We start from the raw sequence: 20,141 nt of genomic DNA on the forward strand, positions 1-20,141 counted from the left end.
ACTGGGAGACAAAAGTCCAGACTGTAGCCAGATCCCTGGGCTGCAGACCTTTAAAGCTTAGATAGAAGATGAAAGGAAGATATTTAAGAATAAGCAGCAATAAGTGACTTTGTAGAGCTTTGTAGCAGCAAGTCTGGAGAGATGAGGAAATCATATTTATTTCGGGTGGCCCCCTCCTCCTCCCATGTGTCTACCCTCCACTTTGAGCTCATGGTTCCCAGGGAATCTTGGCTGTGCTTCTACATATGCTAAAATTGAAAATGATCAAATCAGGCAGAATATACCAAAAAAGAGAGTCTGACTAGCAGAGGAGTGGAAAGAGGCCAAGTCTAAGAAAGATCTTTTCCCTCTGGAATATGAAAAGCAAATGGGTATGGGATACTGGATTTGGAAGTCAGGAGTCCTGGCTTTGAATCCCATCTCCAATACTTACTAGCTGTGTACTTGTCATGTAATCTTTCTGAATCTCACTTTCTTAATTTGTAAAAGGAGCATTACTATTATATACCTCACAGAAGTATTGTGAATGGAATCCTACAGAAATGTTTTATTTTTTTTTTATCAGGGTTGATCCAAATAAGTTTGCATGTTAAAAAGCATGGTGGGGGGCAGCTAGGTGGTGCAGTGGATAGAGTACCAGCCCTGCATTCAGGAGGACTTGAGTTCAAATCTGGCCTCAGACCCTTGACACTTACTAGCTGTGTGACCCTGGGCAAGTCACTTAACCCCAATTGCCTCACCAAAAAAAAAAAAAAAAAAAAAAGCATGGTGCTCCAGCATCTGTCAGATAGATACCCTTCTCATACTGGGAGTCTTCAGCTAGTTCATTCATTCATTCATCATCAGTATGACCATGAGCCTCTCCCAGTGCCCCAGGCAGCTTCCTATAAGTTATAAGGAAAGTGCCGTCTGCATTAGTAGAATTTCTTTATCCAGACTATGTATATTGATAAATATATAGGCTCCTCCTTGAAAAAAATAAATCATATTTCGATATCACTTCAAGGCTTCCTAAAACCCCACAATCCTGTGAGGTAGTTTACCTACCTCAAGGATTCCTGTCTCCAGATGAGAAACTGAGGCTCAGAGAGGTGATGTTTCTTATTTGAGGTCATATGGTGTGGATACTTATTGGAGAAGGAATATAGACCCAAGTTTCCAGTTCCAAGCTCAGCCCTCTTCACTAGGCCATGTCTGTCTGTCAAGCTGCAGACCCCTAGCTTCTTTGAAGGCTCAGCTGCAGAGCTACCTTCTATTACATGAAGCCTTTCTGGATTCCTCTAGTTATGAGTACTTTCTCCTTTCAACTTATTTTGTGTCTGTTTTGTATCCATTTTGCATGTATCTACATATGTACATGTTGTTTCCTCTGGATAGTCTAAGCTTCTGGAGGACAGGTATTGCTTCATTTTTGCCCATTTAGCCCTAGCATCTACTGCAGTGCCTGGTACATGGTAGGTATTGAATAAATGCTTGTTGATTGATTGATTTATAATTAATAAGAAAAGGTATCTACCCTCTTGGGGCTTGCAATCTAGTAGAGGAAGGGGTAGGAATAAGACATGGAGAGATAAATATGATATAAATTTAAATATTATAAATGCCTAAGTAGAATAACAAAATGCTAAGAGAACTGATGAGGGAGGGGCTGATGGAATCAAGGATGGATTCACGGAGCAAGTGACCTGGGCCTTAAAAGATGGGCAGTGTTCCATAATCTTCTCTCATATCTATAGTGATATGACGAAGGGTAAGTAATTTATTTGTGCCTGAGCTTCCTTATCTATAAAATGGGCATAACAGTAAACCTCAAAGACTTATACCAATTATTGCCAACAAAACATTGTGATTATTTAATTATATTCCTTCTAAGCATTCTTCTCTACTCGGAATTAAAGTATTTGTTACCCCCCTCCCCCCAGTTCCAGTGACTATCTATAGAAACTGGAAGGGAAAAATGACAACTGGATAAGTCTAGGTTTCATTCTGGTCATCCCAGTTGACTGGCTCAGGGTCCTGCATAACTCCATTACTGCAAATGTTACATCATGAACTGAAACACAGAATTGTTGATCAGAAAGAGTGAGGAACTGGAGGAAGAAATGTGTGCTATGTGGGTATAATGTTCATGGTTCAGGAAAGTCTGGAGGGGCCAGATCTAAATAACCTCTCAAATATATCTTGGGGAGACATTTTACCTTCTCTTTCTGCCTGTTTGAGAAACAGATTTCAATTCAGTATAAGGAAGACCTTTCTAATGAAAGGAACTGTCCAACAGTGGAATAGGGTGTCATGTAAGGTAGAGCTCGCCCTATTAACTGTTGGTATTTAAACAGAGGGTGGATGGCCATCAAGGAAGTTCAATAATTCAAAAACATTTACTGAGCACCTCCTCTGTGTAAGATACTGGATTGGGGAGATACCAAATGCCACACCAAGGAGTTTGCCATTTAGATGATTTTATAGAGGAGATCCCTGTCAAAATTCTAATTCCAAGTCAAAATTCTAGGATTCCCTGTTCTCCTCTCTCATGGTACTGCTCTTATTCCTTTTACATGTAAAAAGAGCTGTTCTAAGCTTCCTTTTTCTCTTCCCCAATTCCTTTTCTTCCTCTTAGAACCTATACAGAGAACTTAGCCTGGATCGAGCATGTCCAATGCTAGGTATGATACTTAAGAGAGTTCATTCTCCACTCACACCAGCCTGAATCGTAACCTGATATCATCACACTCACAATTAAATCTTAGAATCATATAATTTTAGAGTTTCAAAGCCTCTAGGGGACTTAGAGATCATCTAATCTAAGAGGTGTAAACTGATGCCCAGGAAGGTGAGAGATGCAACAACTACTGCATCTTGAGTTAGAGAACCTTGGTCCAAATTTGATATCTGCCATTTATGACCAGGACGACTTTGAGCAAGTTATTTAAACTTTCTGAATTTCAGTTTCTTCCTCTTTTAGGACAAGCAGAGAGTTGAAATGGTTGGCCTCTAAGGTCTATGACTAGAGAACCATTATAAAACTATAAAGCCCTGTCATCCTAATTGACTCACCCGAGGTCACTTAACAGGTGGTGAAGTCAGGCCTTAAATGGGATCTTTAGGGCAGCAGTCTTTCTACAATAGCACTCCCCCCCCCCCCCCCCGCCATGGACATTTGATGTGTGTCCTATGCTGAAACTAGGAAAAATTCATTTTACTCTGACCTCTAAAAATAGTTCAGAGCAAATACCCACAAATAGGGGGGTGGGAATCAGTAATTTTGCTACTTAGTCTTAAAATCTTTGTATGCCTGGGAGCTTTAGAAAACCAGAGAAAAGGCCATTCTCTCTATGCCTTTTTTCTTAAAGAAGGTATTATGCAGCTCAATTTTCTAGTTATAGAAAAATATGGACTTCAGGCTACCAGAGATGGAGGTAATTGGATATGTTGACTATTCGACAAAGATCCTTTGTCTTCTGGAACAGGAAGAAAATTGGGCCGACTACGTGAGTAAGAAATTCATACAACATATGAGAAATCTCTATTACATCCATCAAACCGACCATGAGATTGGCAGAAATATAAGGAAAGGCCAGACTTCAGGTTATTACACATTGCAGTTAATTTATCTCACCTAGAGAAGTTTTTTTTTTTTAATCTTATGGAAAAAAATGGATACTTATGGAGAGGATTCCACTACTGCTAGGATCTAAGAAATGACACTCAAATTCATAATATTTCAAGTCCAATTCTTATATAAGACTGTGTCTGTATAGGACATCAATCACTCGGTGAAAGAAACTGGAAGCTATTTTGAAGCAACACTCTGCCAATCATGAGACAAATGCCAGATGTCAAAGAAGGAGAAGTCACCATTTTTCAACTTATGTCTTCAAATACTTTACAATGAAAGGGGGAGGGGGAAGAGAATGATCCTTTCAGCCTCCTCTGTTTTGACAGATGTCAAAATCCAAGGCTGGGGGTTTTATCTTTGTAAGGCAATGAGTTTTAGAAAATCAGAGGTAATACTAAGAAGGGGGAGGAATGGGGAGGGACAAACCTAAATAAATAAGTCTGCTAACTGTTCAGTACAAATAACATCTTTGTGTATGACAGATCAAGGAGAAGATACTGTCAATAAAATGAGTGGGCTGGGATGAGACTACCAAGAGTTGCTACCAGTAGCTATTTTCCCACTTATAATGGTCTCAAAAGGTCACTTGGAATTTTGGAATTGGGATGTTAGGACATAAAATATTTGAACCCAGAACATGAATGATTAAAATAAGAAGAGACTTTAGAACACATTAGTGCTGAAGAGGATCTTAAGAGATCTAGTCCAACCTTGTTATTTTATAGATGAAGAACTTGAAGTATAGAGTGGTTAAGGGCAAGTCCAAGCACAGACCCATAGTTCTACTCCTAGTTACTGGCAGAGCAAGGCATTGCATGGAGATTTCTGAGTTCTAGTCTTTCCACTATACTATGAAAGCATTCCACTTCAAGACAATATGGATTGATCCCTAGTGTATGCTACAACTTAATGTGGGGTGGAATGGGAACCTCTTTTTTTTATTACTGATAGTTCATGTCAAATTTCTGAAATCTGTGAAATAAAAAAATTCTCATGTAGAAATTATTTCAAAATGGGAAACACAACAGAATGTCAAAACATAAGGACGGTTACATAACTCAGGGATGCCTGCCCAACACAAAGGAATTCTATATTGAAATTTGTTCACTCATTTCACTTATGTCCTACTCTTCGTGCCCCTATTTGGGGTTTTCTTGGCAGAGATACTGGAGTGGTTTGACATTTCCTTTTCCATCTCATTTTGGATGAGGAATTGAAGCAAACAGCATTAAGTGACTTGCCCAGGGTTACACAGTTAGTGTCTGAAGCTAGATTTGAACTCAGGAAGTTAAGTCTTCCTGACTCCTGGCCCACCCAGCATTCTATCCATTGTGCCACCTACCTGGCCTATATTGAAATTATGCTTGCCTAATTTGAAAACAACAACAACAAAAACCACATAGCCCTGGAAAAAAATGATTGATAATAGCTTACATTTACAGAGGGCTTTATAATTTATAAAATACTATCCTCACAATCCCATGAGGCATGTAGTGTATTGTCTCCATTTTATGGATCTGGAAACAGAAAGTGACATCATCATGTCAAATTGGTGGCAGAACTTAAGACTCTAGCCCAGTCTTCTGACTTCCAAGTCTATTGCTCTTCCTACCATACTAGTACAGCCTCTCCTATATAGGCTACGTTAGGAAAAAAAATGAAGGTAATACTAAGTCTACGCATATATCAAAATGATACAACGTGCTGTCCGTGTGTGACAAATGTAGAAAAAGAAAATGTCAGTGACTAGGAAGACCTCATTTGGATCAATGCTAAAATATGATCTTGTTGCTGTTTTTTTAGGTTGGCACCTTCTTTGCAACTTAGAGTCTTAGAGAGTTACTTGACTGCCCTGAGATTTTGAGTGACTTTCCCAGGGTCACACAGCCAGTATTGTGTATGAGGGAGGATTTGGAGCTGAGTCTTCTTGGCTTCAAGTCAGTCATCTATCTATTATGGCACGCTGCCTCTTGATTCATAACCAGGTAGAAATGTGGCAGATTGGAATGAGTTCTTTGAATTGGAAGATCTGGTCTCAAATTCTAGCTTTACCACTTCCTAGTTATATGAAAAACAAACCCCTCACTGATTCTGAGCTTCTTCAGTCTTCAAATGAGGATAATATTGACATTTACCTACCAACCTCCCAATGTTGTGAGGAATCACACTCTAACGTGCTACAGAAATGTGCGTTATCATGAACCGTTCTGCCAAGATCCCCACACAGCCTGGAGCGGCTCCTGCTATTCCTAGACATGAGCATGGAGTCCATGAGTATAAATCCGGCAGAGAGCCCTGGACTTGGTGTCAGAGTATCGTGATTCAAATATTGTCTCCACTACTTTGTTGGATACATGACCTTGGATGGTCCCTTCAGCTTTCTAGGCTCCGGTTTCTGCATCTGTAAAATGAAGGGGTTAGAATGGGTCAGGGGTTCTCTGGGGTCCCCTTAGCATTCATGGATAGATTTCAGGGGGTCCATGAACTAGTTAAAAACATTTTTTTGATAACTGCATTTCAATATAATTGGTTTCCTTTGTTAATCTTAAGTATTTTATTTCATGCATTTGACAGTTTGTGAACACAAGTTTACTTGATGAAATCAGCAAAGCTGAAATAGAGGAGACACATTTTTCCATGGTGTGGGCTATAATTATCTGGTGGAAATAACTGTGGTGAGGCACTGAGATGTTCAGGAAATCAACTTTGTCAGATTTAAAGAGGAATTAAATAGTTCCAACTAGTATTAGGAGACTGGGAAATGGAAAAACTCATTTTAAAAAGTTATGAGGGCTGGAGGATTTTTGCAGTAAGAGTAATTTGAGCACATGGGTAAATGGAATGGGCTGTTTGAGGGAGGGGAAGGACTTGAGGGGTTTTGACCAGACCTGTGATTTCACTGGTACTAGGAACTCCACAAAAGGAAACTCCTTTGAGCCATGCTGATAGCAATAGTGTTGTTAGTATTGTTAGTGCTTAGTGCTAATATTGATATAGTGCTTTAAGGTTTGTGAAGTGTTTTACAAATATTATCTCATCTTATCCTCATCATAACCCTGGGAGGTGGGTGCTATTTATTATCTTCATTTTACAGATAAGGAAACAGAGGCAAATAGAGATTAAATGATCTATCAGGGTCCCATAGTTGGTAAATGTCTGAGGCTAGGGTTGAACTCAGGTCTTCCTGATCCCTAGTCTGTTGCTCTATCCATCTAGTGGCCTCTTAAATTCTGAGATCAGCACTTCCTTTGCAACTAAGTCTTAGAGAGTGGTCTGAGGAACAAAGATGTGAGTGATTTGTCTAAGGTCACACACTAAGTGTGTGTCAGAGGAGCATGAACCAGCATCATCTTGACTCTGAGGCTGGTTTTCTCTTAACTAAACCACACTGCCTGTGTATAACATGCTATGTTGGACAAAGCATTCTCCACATAATTGTGAGATAGTTATAAGTTGCAGAGATGGGGCTGGAGCTTGATTTCTAGTTCAGGGCTTTTTCAAATACATGAGGGTGCTTCTTGTAATGAGATTGTAGGAATAGTGGTGGGACACATAAAAGGCAGAGGGAGTTCACTGTTGGTAACTTTAGCTAGGCATATTGCTCCCTTACTGCTGAAAGCTTCTTAAATTGTGAGTTGAATAGTGTAACTGAGTGTGGGGTTTGTGAAAAATTAGGAGGGGCAGCTAGGTTGCACAGTGGATAAAGCACTGGACCTGGATTCAGGAGGACCTGAGTTGAAACCTGACCTCAGACACGTGACACTTACTAGCTGTGTGACCTTGGGCAAGTCACTTAACCCTCATTGCCCCACTAAAAAAAAAAGAAAGAAAGAAAAAGAAAAATTAGGCAACAGTAAACGTTTATGTATACCTATATACCCGGGGTGGAGTAAAAATTTCTCAGGCAAAAAGGGTTGGAGTGGGAAAAGTTTAAGAAGCTCTGCCCTAGGCCATTTCTCTACACTAGTCTTCCTTCCACTAATGTCCCTGTGTAGTTGACCTGTCTATTGCCATCCAGCCCATTAACCACAGTTTTAATTGGCTATCATATCATCACTGATTGATCGCATGCTAACTGACAGTTCAGGCAGCCAGTAACAGGGGACCAATAAAAGTCGGACAATCCTAGCCATGTCCTCTCCTTCCTTCTCCTGTCCACTAAATCAACACAAAAAAGAGGTCTCGGGAAACAGACTGATAATGCAAACTGTCTGCTTCCTTTATGAAAATGTTAGCACAACAAGGAACCCTCCACAAGCCTTAGATACCACCTGCCTCCTTCCCAAGCCTCAGACAGCGGCTATATAACTCAGATAACCATCTGCTTAGTGTTGGTTTTGCTCTTTCATGTGGAGCTGGGAGGGAGTGGAGGGGGTGGGAATAGAAGGATGACTTCTAATTGAAGCCCGGGCCTCTAAAGCCCCAGAGTGGTTCAAGCGCTTGCCCACACTCAGGGACATCCTTTTTTGGAGATGAGGTGGGAAGTTCCCTACATGATATGAGTTGAGGGGGCCAGGAAAGCTCTACTGCCTAAAATACCATCCTCATTCCCCTATTACAGTGTGACAACACAACAACCTCCAAATCCTTGAACAAGCTAAAGGGGCTCTAAGCCCATAGCTGAAAATGAAATGCTACCATCAGAGACTTACTCCTTAGCCTTAAGGAGCTACACCTTCAGGAATCCTTGTTACACCGGACTACTCAGCAGTATAAACCCACAATATATGGATATAAGGACGGACTTACTAACCATCTGAGAAATCCCACAATGTAATGAAACTGCTTTGGGGGGTAATGAGTGCCCCATCACTAGGGGAATGTATTTAAGCCACAACTGGATGACCCAGCAGTAAAACGGGGTTCTGTTGTTTGTCTGTGACACCTTGGATAAGACGTCTCGCCCCTCTGGGACTCATTCAGGTTTGTTAGCAGTAAACGAAGGCATTTGAGCAGGTGATATCTAAACCCCTTTCCAACCCCAAATCTCATACTTCCACGGGCCCATTGTGGTCCTCTGTTCCCTTGCCCTACACTTCTCAAACTCCTCTCTCCATACCTGCTAACGGCAAGCTGGCAAAGCGTACTTTCTAGAGTCTGTCTGCCTCTGGGGTGTCTTTGGCCTCCACTACAATTCCCCCTTTCTGAAAGAAGTGGGCTTGTTAACAGACTGATTTTTGATCACATGACAGCTTCAGAGGTGTTTAATGTGAGGAACAGAAAAGACAGGCTCAGGCCCCTATTACAGTGTGATAACAGAACAGCCTCCAAATCCTTGATGTTAGGGTGGAACAAGCTAATGGGACTCTAAGCCATCATTGTCAGGCACTGGAAATAAGGTGAGTTTTGTAAGGTAGGTGCATAATTTCCTTAATAATCACCAGGAAGACATAGTGTCCTTCAGAGGAGAGCCAGGCTTCCTCACAGTCACACCTGCAAAATGAGCAGCATTTTTAGGGGGAAAATTCACCTTGGGAACAAAAAACCCCCAAACAGAATGCGATATACAAAGCAAATTGTCTGGGGATGAGCTGCAGTGGTCTAAAATAATATTCCTGGCTGTGAAACCTGATATTTACAATATCACCCCCAAATTAGGCAATGTGAAGCTTCTTCCCCCCCCACCCCCCGAACTCTACTGACAAATGGGAGATAAAATTGCAACACTCTAATATCCCTCCAATTTTTCTAGATAATCTTCAGTTTCCCCCTTGTACAGTCTATGTTCTAGCCAAAGTGGGATGACTGAAAATGTCCCCTGAAGATACCTCATTCTGAGCTCGGCCCAGGTATTCACACTGCCCGGCACACCCAGAATGCTGCCCTCCTGCCTCATCTGCCTGGAGAAATCCCTTCTGCCTTCCCAGCACTAACTCATGTGCCTTGTTCTCCATAAAACCATACAGATGCCCTCAAACTGTGGTCTCCCTAAGCCTAGAGTAAGCTCTACCTCTCTGCTCCTATACACTCAGCACATTCTACTTTGTATTCTAGTTATCTAGGTATATGTCTTAACTCCCCTACTAGCACGGTGCCTGTCACATAGTAGTTGCTTAAAAACTTCGTGTTGATTGACTGACTGCCTGATCACTAGATTATAAATTCCTTGGCAAAAGGGCCAGAGTCTTGTCAACCTTTGTATGGCCTGCGAGGCCTGGGACAGGGCTTTGCCCATAGTGTAGAAAGCTGAAGACTTGGATCCCAGCCCTGCCATCAGGTGACCTTTGTCAACTCAGGCCCCTTCTTGGGGGTCTCAATTTCTTCCAAAGTGAATGCCCTGGATCAGATGATCTCCAAGTCCCCCTCTGGTTTGAATATCTAACACTCTATCTCCTAACATTCTACATACTGGGTTCTAAGTGCCCTTCTGCTTTTAAAATTCTATGATTCTCAAATACTACGCAGTGCTTGATAAACTTATTAAATAAATGAGTAATATTTTAGAGCTGAAAACCGCTAGGTGTTGGCATTGTTGTGCTTTTTGACAACAACATTTCAGAAAGGATAAGAAGCTCTAGTTCTGTGTACAGACTCGATTCTGGTCCAAAGAAGAAAGCAAGCTATGCTTAGATGCTTTGAGCAAGTCTTGCACTATGAAACTCATTTGCTACATGCAGTAAAGGTTTCTTTAAATCCTGTTTCTTCTCCCCACACTCTATAGGAATATTAATTACAACAGGGTCACCTGGCCAAATTATTACAGAAAAGATGGGCACTAGAATGTTGAACTGCTCAGATTTGCAGCACAGCCATCCCTGAATACAAAGGCAATAGCTACCTGTAGATGTAGGGGTAGTATGTTGTTCTAAGATACACACTGGTCTGGGAGCGCAGAGATCTGAGTTCTATTGCTGGTTCTGCCACTCCCTACCTCTGGGCCTTCATTTTCTGAGTTGTAAAATCAGGGGATTAGACCACATAGCTTCTAAGGTCTCTCTTAGCACTGACCTTTTGTAGTCTAGAATTTGAGGTTCTAGGATCCCTTCTGTTTCTAACATTCTTTTTTCTTTCATTTGGTATTTTAAGGTTCTTTTCATCTCTAATATTCTATGCCCTATATTCTAGCATTTTCTATTCTGAGATCTCTTTCAATTCTAAGATTCCATGCTGCAAAATCAGCTTCTTTTTAAAAACAAGAAGCAGTAGTTTCCTGAGGAGTAAGCAGAAGGTATTCCCTCCTTTCTTTCTCTTGTCCCAAACTTTAGAGGTAAAGCAGCTTGCCCCTCAAACAAGTCTTCATCATACCTACCATCTACAAAGCTTCACAGCAAGTGTGATTTCAGTGTTTTGGGAATCTAGGGGCCAAAACCCAAACTTCCCAGAGTATGCCCACTGAGCAGCACCACCCAAAACCTATGGTTCTGAAATGTAAAAATAGAAATTTGACTTGCTTTGCAGAAATGGGGCCCAACTAATCCAAAACACTAGGTTAACTCATTGAGACACATGCACATATATTAGGGACTGCAGATTTGCATACTCCTACTTGATTCTCCCAAATCATTTTCTACCCAATGACTGGAGGGTGACACAGAATGGCTCTTGGTTCTTGAAGAGGCCACAGAAACCCTGAGATTTCTTTTCCTTGGGCTGTCTCCTCCATGGCTATCATCCCCAGGAGTCAGTGGTCTTGACAATATGAATTCATTCCCACTGTCTTCATATGTGGTATTCCATAAAGTAAGAAGGATGGCCTTTGTCATGGAAGGTACACAGTCCATCCACTGATGAACTGAAAAAGAAGGGCTGGGGTCACAGACAGTTGTATGCAGGGCATTCACTTTTAGAAGCGTGGAATTCAGGGAAATGGGAAATAAATAGGTGAGAACATTTAGCAATAGAAAAACTTAGCATTCCACATTTCACCAGCAGCCACATGCTCATGGGGTGGGGAGCCCTTGTCAGCCCTGACATTCTCTATGAGTTTCTTCTTCCATACCAAAGCTCCATCCCCTCAAGACTGAGGATGTCTGTAGTGGGCAAATTTATTGGCAGTGTTATTTCGGGGAAGGAAAGACCCATTTGGTGGCTGGGTGAGAGGGAGCCTTTCTTGGGAAGAACTGCTGGCAGGAGGCCGGCCAGAGGAGCTGCCTTTGCTGTAGAGTAGGCGTTTCTCATCCAGCAGGGTCAGGTGGTATTCACACAGGTCGACCAATGAAGCAACTTGCTCTTGAAGTGATGAATGCTTGAACCTTCTCTGGGCCAGAAAGAAGAAGGCTTCCACAAAGGCTTGCAAACACATACCTGGGGAACAAAAAGAGCCAAAGTTAAGTGGAGAGAAGCCAGAGCTCCCTTCCAGGCTGGGGGCTCAACATTCAAAGCTCCCATCAATCAGGGACAAATTATTATTGATATTAACAATGATAACGACATTAGCCTATGGTTAGCTAGTTCTTTGTATACATTATATTTTTTTCTGGAACTGGATGAGAATAGCATGATGAAAGTAAAAGAGCCCTGGACTTGAAGTCTATAAGACTTAGGTGTGAACTGGTGCTCTGGAACTTGCTAGATGGGTGGCCATGGACAAGTCCCATAATTTCTCTAACCCTTGGTTTCCTCATCTGCCAGATGAGGATTTGATTCAACTCAACAAACATTTATTAAACACTTACTATGTTCAAGACATCATGCAGGGTACTGAGGACACCAAGATTAAAAAAAAATTACATAGTCTTTGTTCTCAAAGAACTTAGCATAGACTAGGCACAGGGAAGGTGTACACAGATGAGTATTACACAAGGTGGGATGGGATGGGGGCAAAGAAAACATCCAGACAGAGGGCTCTAGGAACTCTGGTTGAGGAAGAGAATATGTTTAGTGGAGTGGCTTACAGGTGGTTTCATGAAAGATGTGGTACCCAAGGTTAGCCCTGAAGGAAGAGAATTATTTTTAAAGTGGAGATAAGGAGGGAATGAGCTCCAGGCTTGGGGCACACAGTCAATGAGGCAGCAGAGAGCATGCTGATTTTGTGGAAACTGCTTACAGACTAGCTTAGTGGAAATGTAATGTGTGAGAAGGGGAATGATGTTAAATAAGGCAAAGAAAGAAAGATGAAGCCAGCTGACAGAGAATATAAAGCGTCTGGCTAAGGCATGGATATATTATCCTGTAAGCAAAGGTGAGCTTCAAGTTTTTAAGCCCCTAAGTGACTCATTAGAACTGAACATGGGAAGGTCATTTTGCCAGCTCTGTGAAGGATGGGCTGGAGAGAAGAGAGTGTAGAAGCAGGGAGCCCAGTTAAGAACTTATTACAATAATACTTATACAATGTACAACACAGGATTGTAAAATGTTATACTCCAATGAGCTAGGCTTATTGTTATACCAATTTTCCAGATTTTGACAAACTTTTACAAATTATTTTACAGACCATGAGAGCACAATGGATTTGGAATCAAAACACTTGGGTATGGAGTCCCAGCTCTGCTACCTAGAAGCTGTGTGAAGACCTTGGAAATGAGGATACTCATAATGGTATCTAGATGCTAGTAATAGATACTAATAATAACTAAAAAACGAGATACTAATAGTTCCCATTCCTATATGGCTGTAAATATAAGTGCTTTCCTCAAACTAACCCTATGAAATAGGTAGTATGTCATTATCTCCCTTTTACAGGTGAGGAAACTGAAGACCAGAAAGGTGATGTAATTTGCCCACAGACAGAGTTTGTATTAGAGCTGAGCCTTGAGCCCAGCAGGTCTGATTCTCAGTCTTGTGCTTATTTCCTGAAATCACATCTACTCCCTTATAGGCTTGTTGTGAGAAAAACCACTTAAGCTATTTGTCCTAGTTTATACAGTTAGTAAAAATGGAAGATCTGAGATTCAAACTCAGGCTTCCTGACTCCAAGTCCAATCCAATTATACCACAAAAACAAGCCTATTAAAATCTAAGCAATTGATGTCGCTGTCCAGAATTCTCCATTGAGGCATGAAAGTCTATGTTTTCTCCCAGTGAAAGTGGAAAGGAAACTTTTTCTATGTCTTGGATTTTTTTCAGCCCTCTCAGAGAAAGGTGGCACCAAAGCCAGAATGGAATTTCACACAGCATTTTAGACAAGATAGTGGTTGGGAAGGATAAGATGTTTCAAATCAAAGTCTTTGTTTGGATACGTCCAGCCAGAAGAAGTATTTCATTCTACTCATATAACCCTAGTTAGGAGTTGGCTGGCTTTGTAAATACTGTATTATTTATATGTTCTAGGATCTATCTGATCAATTATTTTTTTCTGCATAAACCCTCTTCTCAGCCCTTTGGGCTGAGCAAATGCATTGCTATTTATTGCCTCCCCACCCCAAACCCATCCCAAGTCAAGCAAAGCTTTTGTTTTACTTTTTACTTCAGTTCACTTCAGAACTTTCCCCAAGTTACCTGCTCCATTTGACAGGAAAAGGTGTGAAAAGAAAACACTTCCACTAAACAAACAAACGAACAAAAACAACAAACATCCCAAAACTCTGGACAGATGTAGAGAAGAATGGTGTAGCTGATGTATAAGATTGTCCTCAGTTTTGACATTCTTGGATTCAATTATTCTAAGACAGGTCTACCAAAGCATCAGTATCAGGGATTGAGGAAACCAACAGAATCAGGGTTGGTACCTAAAAGGGTCTTAAAATAGAGAATGCTATGACACAGAACATGAAAGGGTAGCTCTTAGGGAAACCTTAGAACATAGAATGTTGCAACACATAATATAGGACATGACTTGTTAGAACTGAAAGGGACTTTAGAATGCTAAAACATAGAATATAGAATATTACAACGGAACATGGAATGGCTTAAAGAGAAGAAACCTTTGATATTTATGCTATAACTTCATTTGGCAGATGAGGAAATTCAATCCCAGAAAGGTGAACTTATTTGCCATGGGTCAGATAGTTACTTTGTACTACTCATGCCCCAAATCCTACTATTGAAGGGAAAGGGCCTCTCTATAATGATTGACTTCATTTCAGCATCACCACTATCATCACCACGACCATCATCATCTCACCACCAACTTCCTTCCACATGTTGTACCGGAAAGACTCAGCATCTGGAGTTAAAGGACCAGGGTTCAAATCCTAGCTTACTGTGTGACTGAGGGAAGTCATTTAACTTCTCAGGGCTTTAGTTTCCTCTTCTGTAAAATGAGAAAGTTAGGCTAAATGACCTTTGAGGGCCTATCTGGCTCCAAGCCTATGATCATCATTGCCATAACTCACACATACAATGTTTTATGGTGACAAAACAAGACTGGTTCTCCTATTTACATAGTGATTTGCTCCCCACAGCAACCTTGAGAGGCAGACAGTGAAAGTATTTTTAATTTTTTACAAATGAGGAAACTGAGGCTCAGAAAGATTAAAGGACTTACTTGCCAACCCTGATAAGTGGAACATAGGTACCTTCTGGATGCCATTCTCTTTTTCTATATAGAATTTGTTTCATCCACAATTTCCTTGTGTGGCTACTAAGAGTGAAAGATGGTGCTACTAAGAGTGAAAGATGGTGTTCAAAGTAACCTGAAGGGCAAGTGACTGACACATCTGATGAACAGAATAGGGCCAGGGACATGCTGGAGTACTTACAAGCTGCTTCAGTGGGACAGAGCAGGCCAGCAAAGAAGTAACTGGCCCCCATAACTGGTGATTCTAAAAGTCTGTAAATCTAGTTGAAAAGGATCCTCCAGGCCTCAGAGAGGCAAATGAAAAGACATCTAATGCATGTCAAATGCACCGAGTCTCAGGAAAGCAAATCCTCTCTCATTAAAAAGGGTTTGGGAAGGAAGTAGGGGTGAGGGAGAAAGAGGCAAAATAACTTTTAAATAATCTAGGCTACAAGGCCTCTAGTAGTAGTGTGAATCACTATAGCACAATAAGAAAAGCTACAATTCATTTTAGATTTAAATTTCTATTGTCTATGCATCCCTAATAAACAGAGAGGATATGTGATATAGAGGGAGGAGTACTGAGCAGGAAGCCAGAAGGGCCTGGTTCCTTCCAGCCCTGGCTTTGCTGCTTACCAGCTTGGTGACCATGGGCAAGTGAAAGGATGGCACTCCAAATCCTCAGAATTCCTGGGTTCCAGCCCCGGTTCTGACACTCACTTGCTATGTCATTTGGGGCAATTACTTACTCTACTGGGCTGAGATTTCTCCAGATGAAGAGTGAGGGGGTTAAATTAGAGGATCTCTAAGGTCTAGGACTTGTATGAATGTGAGGAGTTTCACCAACCCCACCCAACTCACAGGAGTGTTGTGGGGATCTAATGAGAAAATGGATGACAAAGCACTTTGTAAACAAAAAAGCACCAAATGGGAGCTATGATAATGAGGATGATCTGATAACAATAGTTCCGATTTCTACAGTGCTTTAAGAGTTACAAAGTGATTCCTCATAAGGACCTCGGCATATAAAGATTATTTTATAGATGAGGAAGCTAAAGTTCAGAGAGGTAAAGCAAGATGTTCATTGTTACATAGCTAGTGAGTAGAAGAGGCTGGATACAAATCCTGATTGCAAGTTCACTTTGTATTGTGTGACCTAATCTGTTTTGTCATTTGCTTAGTTTCATGTCTTAATATATTCTAAATATAAATATTATTATATGTGTTGGTGTCTCTATGGATAAATCTAGGACCCCATGACCATAGCTTTTCCCTTTTGGTTCCTCTCATAATAGTCTAATTTCCACAAAGTTCCTAATTCCTGGGATGTGAAAGGAACACAGCATTTCCTCCATTTTTGACAACTCCTGTTGCCCAGGGCAAGGACATGAATCTAGTATGAAGGGCTTTTTTCCTTTTCTTCTCTTCCTGCCAACAACAGTCCAGTGCTGAGAGGTTTGGGAATTGATCACAGTGATGGGAGTCCAAGGTCAGTCAAGGTGAGGCCTGAGCTTCTACATTGCACAAGTCAATGAACATACAGACACCAGTATCCTCTTACTTAAATGTCACAAGAAGAACATGTTCAGAGCAGGAAAGATGATGCAGAAGGGTAGGATCAGAGACATACCTAGGGATCCTGGGATCAGGGTGAAATCAGTTGGAGGAAAGATTCTGGCCTGTTACCCACAGGAGTTAGTGGGGAAGGAAAGTGGGCCCCTGGAGAGAGAGTCTGACCACAAATGAAGCTGTGGGGAAAAGGGGCTGGCCCTGTCCAATTGCCCCTTTCCCCCAAGCTTTGTTGGCCTGAAACCTTCTCCCAAGGCCCAGTCCTCCCCACCCATCCTCATAAGGCCAGTGAAGAACTAGCAAGGATGTGGATGACAAGTCTCTGAACTACAGTGGAAAGAAAGCAACTTCTTTCCCCCATATTAATGCCCAAGCAAAGTCTCAGCTGCCCATAACTCTAGTTATGGCTCTGAGGAAGAAGTCTTTTTTAAAGAATCAAGGTCGTAGATAGAGCACCGGCCCTGGATTCAGGAGTACCTGAGTTCAAATCTGGCCTCAGACACTTAACATTTACTAGCTGTGTGACCCTGGGCAAGTCACTTAACCCCAATAGCCTCACCAAAAAAAAAAAAAAAAGAAGAATCAAGGTCACATGAAGTAGGAAAAAATGGTGCAAGAGTATCAGAAGTTGTAGAAATGGAAGTAATTGCCTATGGGACCTCTTCTTAGATAATGATCAAATGAGACAATGAATGTGATGTGCTCTGTCAACCTAAAAGTGCTATATTTTACCTCTTTTTTTTTTTTTTGGATTATGAAATCTTTATTTCATGTTGTAGGGTAGGTAGGTCCAAATAAACTCGAAGGCCTTTTGCAATTCTAAAATTCTGAGATTTTTTTACCCCTATGATTCCTTTAGAGCTCTCAAATTCTATGCAACCTTGAGAAACTGTGTATTCTGGTGAGGCCAAAATGTGCCAGACCTGAATTCTTGTCTATTTCTTCACTTCTGCTAATTATGATCTCCATAAATCTATATTTAAGGACCATAAGCAGAAATGGATCAATTTGCAAGTAGATCTAACACAATTGCAAAGAGACAAATGGGATCTGTCCAAATAGAGAGAAAGGCTTGACTCGGGGCTTAAAATTTAATAAAACCAAATTAAAGATACATTTCCTGAGTTTAAAAAAGGATGAGTTCAAAGACAATTTGATTTTAAAAAATTATCACTTGAGGTTGAATGACCACTCTGAACCTCAGTTTCCTAATCTATAAAATGGGGATAATACTTGCCCTGACCACCTCAGGGTTTTTGTGAGGATCGGTTGTGTTTATGAATATGAAGGTTTTATAACCATCATGTGCCATTAATATTAAGTATTTTTTGGCTACTCTGTTTTTAATGACCATTTGGAATATCTCATTTAACAAGTCTGAATAGGAGTATTAATTCTAGCATTTTTGAACTTGGAAATCCTGCCTAATTTAATGTTGAATTAAGGACCAAGGGCCCTACTGCATAGTCATATAATGTCAGCCACAAGGAATACCCAGTCTGTTCACTTTAACTTGCCAACCCCCTAAAAACAAACAATATTTAAGCCTTTGTTCCTAACCATTCCTCATTCCTAGAATGCCTCTTCTTCCTCCTGAAAAGTATACTCATTCTTTAAACCCCAGGTAAAATGCCATCTTTTCCATGAAGCCTTCCTTTGGTCTCCTCCAGCCAATAGTAATCACTTCCTTGCTTAATTTCATAGTACTTTATATTCCTCTGCTGTACTTATAATTTATTTTAAACATCTATAAAGACATACTACTACTACTACTACTACTACTACTACTACTACTACTACTACTACTACTACTCCCAGAGTGTAAGCTCCAGGGACTGGACCTTATTCATATTTATATCTACAATGGTGATGAACAAACTGCTTTGTACACAGAAAATGCTTAGTAACTGTGAACTATATGAAACTGACTATCTTCACTTGGGCTCAACTAGTCACAGTTCACACTGAATAAACTGCTGAATTTTTTTTTTTTTGGTGGGGCAATATAGATATCTATAACTAAGGACATATATCCACACATATCAGATGTTAGATACATACCATATATAATATGTGTATATACACATACATTCATGTATATATATGTATATGTATATATATATATATCACTGACAAAAGTTTGGTATCCAAGATATATATATATATATATATATATACACACACACACACACACATATACACATACACATACATATATACACATGTGCATACACATCTCAGACTATATCAGATTTAGATACTTGGAGAGAGATATTTGGTCTGGTATCTAATGTACATCAATCTATATATAATCTATTTTTTATCTATATCTAATCTAGATATCTATATTAGATTTCACACTTTTCATGCAAACATATTTCCCGCTCTACAGTTTCTCTTCTTTATTTATTTTATTCATGAAAAAGCTTTTTGATTTTATGTAATATTAGGCATTTCTCTAAACCGAATTTGGGGTTACTGAAATTGATGGAAAAAATATTACATTTCCAGTCTGGAGTACAATTTCTCTCCAATCAAACCTAGGTACATTCTAAATGACTCTACAACTCACCAAGCTGCGTTGGGTCATGGAAGGGCAGTGGCTGCTAGTCTGGTTCCTGATTCTATTAGTCATCTTGAGTTACAGTAGCAAGGACATGGTCCATTCCAGACTCTAATTCTTCTCTCTTTTCCCTCAGAAAGTTTCATTTGTTCTGAGTACTTAATGAAAAATCTCTGGAGTTTTTGTTCAAAAATAAAAGCAATAGCTATTCTGGGGTTTCTAGGTGAAAATAGGACAGTTCAAAGCCAAATCATTGCAGACAGCCAGGAAAATGATTCCATACTGAATATTCAACTTTCTCACTGGAAAACATCTGGTTTCCTTTAGTATTAAATATATGCACAGTAGTAGTATGGCTAAATGATCACTAGCTTGGGAGACAAGAAACCTGGACTGTAGTCATGGCTCTGCTAGTGACTGACTTACTATATGACCATGGGCAGATTCCTTGCCCTTTCTGAGTCTGAGTCTCTGAGTCTCCTTTATGAAATGAAGGAATGGTGGCAGACCAGTTATTTCCTAAACTCCCTTTTTAACTCTCTTCCTTCCTTCCTTCCTTCCTTCCTTCCTTCCTTCCTTCCTTCCTTCCTTCCTTCCTTCCTTCCTTCCTTCCTTCCTTCCTTCCTTCCTTCCTTCCTTCCTTCCTTCCTTTCTTTCTTTCTTTCTTTCTTTCTTTCTTTCTTTCTTTCTTTCTTTCTTTCTTTCTTTCTTTCTTTCTTTCTTGTGAGGCAATTAGGGTTAAGTGACTTGCCCAGGGTCACACAGCTAGTAAGCGTCAAGTGTCTGAGGCCAGGATTTGAACTCAGGTCCTCTTGAATCCAGGGCCAGTGCTTTATCCACTGCGCCACCTATCTGTACCCCGCCAATCAATTCTAATATTATATGTTCAGTATCTTAGTGGTAGGGTAGAAAGAGTATTAGTCAGGGACTCAGGAGAACTCAACTCTAATCCTGGCTTTGTAATTAAGTAGTTATATGACCCTAAATAAGTCAATTCACCTCTTTAGACTTCAGTG

General features: G+C 40.5%; 1 protein-coding gene across 2 annotated transcripts in view; it reads right to left on the reverse strand.

The window, feature by feature from the left end:
* Positions 1-7,439: 7,439 nt before the first annotated feature.
* The window catches only part of TTLL11 (tubulin tyrosine ligase like 11), a 266,874-nt gene continuing 254,172 nt past the window's right edge, over positions 7,440-20,141 (reverse strand). For both annotated transcript variants that reach the window (XM_043982074.1, XM_043982076.1), the window contains one exon: positions 7,440-11,860. In XM_043982074.1, the coding sequence (XP_043838009.1) occupies positions 11,571-11,860 (290 nt within the window). In that variant the 3' untranslated portion in view covers positions 7,440-11,570. The remainder of the gene's footprint in view (positions 11,861-20,141) is intronic.

Source organism: Dromiciops gliroides, chromosome 2 (genome assembly GCF_019393635.1).
Source record: "Dromiciops gliroides isolate mDroGli1 chromosome 2, mDroGli1.pri, whole genome shotgun sequence".
NCBI classification, from domain to species: domain Eukaryota; kingdom Metazoa; phylum Chordata; class Mammalia; order Microbiotheria; family Microbiotheriidae; genus Dromiciops; species Dromiciops gliroides.